A 5,101-nucleotide genomic window follows, 5' to 3' on the forward strand; every position below is an offset into this window, starting at 1 on the left:
CTGGTTCCACGCGTGTCGGTCAGACTGCCGACCCACTGTGCATCAGGACCCACGGTGGCGGCACCCCGGGGTCGCCGGGGGTCGCGACCGCGCAGAGGTGCTCGCCGCGCTCGTCCCCGCCTCCCCTTCCGCTGCGCGCGGGCTCCGCCTCCCTCCCGACTTCCTTCCACGCGGCGGCGGCGGCGCCCGGGGTCGGGTGGTGGGAGCGTGGGTCACAGCCTCCTCCGGAGCGGACGGACGGCTGTCGCGTCCCCTCGCGGAGGACCGGGCTGAGTGGGCGGCCACTCGCGTGCGTGCGAGCTCGCCGCCGAGGAGGGAGGGCGCTCCCCGAGTCGCTGCTGGCGCGCACGTGGTGGGGAGGATGGAGACTTGAGAACCTGGCGCAGAGTTGGGAGAAGTGGCCAAGACCCTGTGTCCTTTCCCGGCTGAGGTGTAGCGGTTTCTCCCCGGACTGGTGACATCTCAGCCTCAGTTTCCTCGTTTCTGAAGCTGCTCGTGGGTGGGTACAGAGCCCCCAGGGAGGTTTTTTTTGTTTGTTTGTTTGTCTTTTCGAGACAGGGTTTTGGAGCCTGTACTGGAACTAGCTCTTGTAGACCAGGCTGGTCTCGAACTCAAAGAGATCCGCCTGCCTCTGCCTCCCAAGTGCTGGGATTAAAGCTGTGCGCCACCACTGCCCGGCCCCCCAGGGAGTTTTAAAGCAAGCACAGGGCAGCCCGGGGTGGAGAAACGTGTCCTCTCTCGCTGCCTTCCCTTCCCCCTCCAACCCTTAAAGCAGGCGGGAAGGCAGTCCAACCAGCAAGTCTCCCTGTTGAGCAGGGTTGCAAGGGCTATTGTTTGTGGCTCCTCATACCTACTTGTCCACTGCTAGATATTGCCCTGAGTCTGAAGGGGAAGTTTTGGAAATTCCCACCTTAAGATCAGTGAATGGGGTGACCCTGTATTGCCGTCCTTCCCTAGTTTATTTTTCAAAGGATTCGTCTCTTAGCTGAAGTTCTGTGCCTCCGCCCACCCATTATAGAGACCTCTCAACCTCTCCCCCATTTTAAAGTCCATCTAGGCCAGGTCCTAAAGCCCATGTTAGAGAACCTGGCTTTAGTATCAGCATTTTCTTATTTTTTTTTCCATTTAGTTCACTTCTCATAGTTGATTAATCTATTTATTTGAAGAAACGTTAGTTCCCAAACTGACCCCATTTAAAATTTTATTATTTATTTATTTGCACTGGACTTAGAGGGCAAATTTCCCGAACTGGCCTCATTTAAATTTTTTTCTTTCTTTCTTTCTTTCTTTCTTTCTTTCTTTCTTTCTTTCTTTCTTTCTTTTCTTCCTTCCTTCCTTCTTTCCTTTCCTTTTCTTTTCTTTTCTTTTCTTTTCTTCTTTCTTCATTTGCCGTGAGCTTAGCCGTCAAATTTCCTGAGTTCTGGGTTTCTTTTCTTTTCTTCTTTCTTTCTTCATTTGCAGTGGGCTTAGCCGTCAAATTTCCTGAGTTCTGGGTCTGTAAGATGTGTTGCTAATGCCTGTTTTAGCTAGACGTGAGGGTCTTAAGTGGATAGGACCCCTGTTTTGTGGTTTCTGCTTAGTGAGTACAGCTGCAGTTTTGCCCAGGGCTCAGGATTGATGCATTTACTTGGAAAGCAGATTGACAGTTGTTCTTCTCCGTGTGTAGGGGCCTGTGACTTCGAGACCCAACATGAGTGACATTGCCTGCAAAAAGCGGGATGACTATCTGGAATGGCCTGAGTATTTCATGGCGGTGGCCTTCTTATCAGCCCAGAGAAGCAAGGATCCGAATTCCCAGGTAAATCGGTTTTGCGGGCGGGTGTTCAGTATTTCCTGGTGGTGGCCTTCTTATCAGCCCAGAGAAGCAAGGATATGAGTTCCCAGGTAAATCGCTTTTGCGGGCAGGTGTTCAGATACTTGCAGAGATGTACACAGAGAGCAGGTGAGGAAGTGGGTGCCTGGCAACGTAATTGCAGAACCCATCTGCTGCCCTTAGTGCCCAGGTCCCCCATGCTTCTGCGCCACCTCCCCAGCGGCACACACACCGGCGATTCGGAGTTACCAGACCCTTGGGTGATGTTTCTCTCTAGGTTGGAGCCTGCATTGTGAATACGGAAAACAAGATTGTTGGGATTGGGTACAACGGGATGCCAAACGGGTGCAGTGATGACCTGTTACCTTGGAGGAGAACAGCAGAAAATAAGCTGGACACTAAATATCCGTACGGTAAGGCATCTGCAGGCTTCAGCCTGCTTCCTGTCATAGCTTAGTGAGGGCTTCATTGAAAAACAAAAACGAGTCTTCCTTTTTAGTCATCAACAGACGGAAAGGGGAAAAAATTTGTAGTGAATTACCATATCTTCCTGTTTCCCCTTTTTTAGGCAGTGTTTTAATTAATTCTTTGATAATTTTATCTTCTTTTAAGATTTACATATTTATTTTTATTTATGTGCCTGTATGTGCCTACATGAGTTTATATGCACTACATAGTCATTCTATCCCACCAGCCAGCTCCCAAATCACTACAGAGAGACTTATTAATTATGAAAGCATCTCTGATAGCTTAGGCTTGTATCTAAATAGTTCTTACAACTTAAACCATATTTTTAAATCTTTGTTCTCTTACGTGGTTTGGTTACCTTTACTTTGTAAAGCCCACACTGCTTGCTCTGCAGCCCTGGCATCTCTTCATAACTCTGCCCTTCTTCCCAGCATCCTCTTTGCCCTGAAAATCCTGCCTAGCTATTGGCTGTTCAGCTTCTTATTAAACCAATCACAGTGACATAACCTTGAACAGTGTGACCAGGTATCTCGCGATGCGTAGGTACAAGTGACAGCAGAGGCCAGAAGAGGGTGTCAGGTCCCTTATAACAGGAGTTATAGGCATCTCTCCAATGCCACACTCCTGTCCCCATCTCTTAAGTTTCAAAGAGCCACCAATGAAAGCATGGTACTGTTACACAGACTGGCCCTGAGGTCCTGTGCTTACTGCCTTTGTGGGTCTGGTATGCTTCACAGTGGTCTGAGAGCCTAGGGACACCAGAGCATGCAATGAAGGCCTCAGCCCTTTGCAGAGAGAGCAGGGTCACATGTGGGGCAGCTCTGTGAGTGGTTTCTTCACTTTGGGAAAACCGAATCAGCTTGCCGAGTGGTGTTTCTGCTAACCAAGCAGTAATCCCCTTGATGTGCTGAGAAGCAGGATGGCATTCAGCCTCATGAGGACATGAGTGAAGTTAATCTCTGGGAAGCTGGTACCAGACTGATCTGGACATCAGGAAGTGGATGGTACTGCTCCATCTCCATTGCTTGGGTCTCTAGTCCCACCGTGGGCTGTGTCCAAAACCAAAGGCAGCAGTATATAGAAATGAAGCCCTTTGCCTTGGCTCTTTTGCTGTATTAGTTACTGTTTCTGTGACAGAAATGACTTGTGAGAAGAAAGGTTTATAGGGGGCTCTCAGTTTCAGAGGGATTTTAGTTCATCATGGTGGGGTTGTTTTGGCTTTGGGGATGGCTCTGTCCTTGGCGCAGGAAGTGTAAGGTAGTGTCTGTTCACATCCCATGGACCAGAAGCCAACTGCAGAACTGTGTGTGTGTGTGTGGGGGGGGTAATAGCCTTTAAAGGCTCACCCTCAGTGACTCATTTTGTAAGGTAAACCCCATTTCTTAAAACCTGTACACTTGAAAATTAGCTTCACAAGTTGTGGAGTTCAGTGCTCAAAACATAAGCCTGTATGGGACCTTCTAGATGGGAACCTGTAGACAGAAGTTTCTGTCCCATCTAGTCCCATGGCATTCAGTCCCAAAGAAACACACAGAGGCTTATATTAATTATAAACTGTTTGTTCTGTTTGCTCAGGCTTATTATTAACTAGCTCTTACAACTTAAATTGACCCATAATTCTTGTCTATGCTTAGCCACTTGGCTTGGCACCTTTTCTCAGTGAGACATTCTCATCCTGCTTCCTCTGCATCTGGCTGGTGACAAAATCTCTCTGCCTTTTCTCTTCCCAGAATTCTCTCAGTCGGGTTGCCCCGCCTATACTTCCTGCCTGGCTACTGGGGTATCAGCATTTTATTAAACCATTATGCGGGACAAATCTTTATAGTGTACAAGAGCTTTCTCCCACAACAGAAACCGTAGCTGTCTTTGCCTATCTCAACCCCAGTGGGAATAATCCCTCCAGAGATGATGTGGAGGAGGAAAATTCGCTTTGCTTTTCCTCTTGTTTTTCTGTCTGGGTAGGTAATCCCAGAAGAGAGTCACATTGGGGTTTTTTTTCTGGCTTTTCGTCACGTTACACCTGGTATTTATGTCTTAGAATGAACAGATCGACTCTGTAGGAAGCCAAGTAGATTAAGGTCAATTAAATGGGAAGGATTGTGCCTTCCGGGAGTCAGGTTCAAGGTGTCACTGGAAGACCTGTCTCGTTTGTTGGCTCTTTTGGTAGGCTTTTTCTCTGACTGTTCCTCCCGAGGAAGTCCATGTCTGCCTTTAGTCTAATTTATGTACTTTTCACTAATGTTCTGGGACCTTAATCTTCTTAAGTAAGCCCCGGAAGTTTCTTTTTAAACTGCTGAAGGGCAAATCCTGCATGTTTGAGAGGAAAGGGAGCAAGGTGCCTGAAGAAGAGAGGGAATTGAGGAGTAAAAGGGTAGAGACCACTGCAAAGCATCCAGGGTTTTCAAGGGCATAAAAAATAGTTCCATGACTAAGGGGATTGATAGTCTCACCTTAATTTCACCCCTGGTAGGAGCAGCAAGAGCACAGGCAAATTGGGAGAGTGTGGAACTCTCTCTTCCGAGGCCCAGCGACGGCTCGTGGTAATGAGTTATGTGAACAGTATGCTGGCATATTTTAGAAACTTTGGCACCCTGGTTTCCGTAAGCCTCTGATGGGAAGAAGAGGGGGAATTGATCAGTTGTTTTGAGGTCTATGCGAAGTGATTTTTCACAGTCCAGTTCGATGCCCTGTATAAAAACAGCCAAAGCGAAAGGGTCGATACGTTGAAGATCTGCATTGAAACATGACACTCCAGTCAATATTTCTCTGCGTCAGGACAGTGACGTATGGGTCCTTCCTCCGAGGAATTTTTTTTTTTTT

At 48.0% G+C, this 5,101-nt stretch overlaps 1 protein-coding gene across 1 annotated transcript in view; it reads left to right on the forward strand.

Annotated features, from left to right (window-relative positions):
• The first annotated feature begins 212 nt into the window (after positions 1-212).
• Positions 213-5,101, forward strand: part of Dctd (dCMP deaminase) — a 25,304-nt gene continuing 20,415 nt past the window's right edge. The window contains exons 1-3 of the mRNA XM_005362600.3: positions 213-499; positions 1,667-1,798; positions 2,091-2,226. Of these exons, the coding sequence (XP_005362657.1) occupies positions 1,691-1,798; positions 2,091-2,226 (244 nt within the window). The 5' untranslated portion in view covers positions 213-499; positions 1,667-1,690. The remainder of the gene's footprint in view (positions 500-1,666; positions 1,799-2,090; positions 2,227-5,101) is intronic.

This window comes from Microtus ochrogaster, linkage group LG7_11 (assembly GCF_000317375.1).
Source record: "Microtus ochrogaster isolate Prairie Vole_2 linkage group LG7_11, MicOch1.0, whole genome shotgun sequence".
Lineage (NCBI taxonomy): Eukaryota > Metazoa > Chordata > Mammalia > Rodentia > Cricetidae > Microtus > Microtus ochrogaster.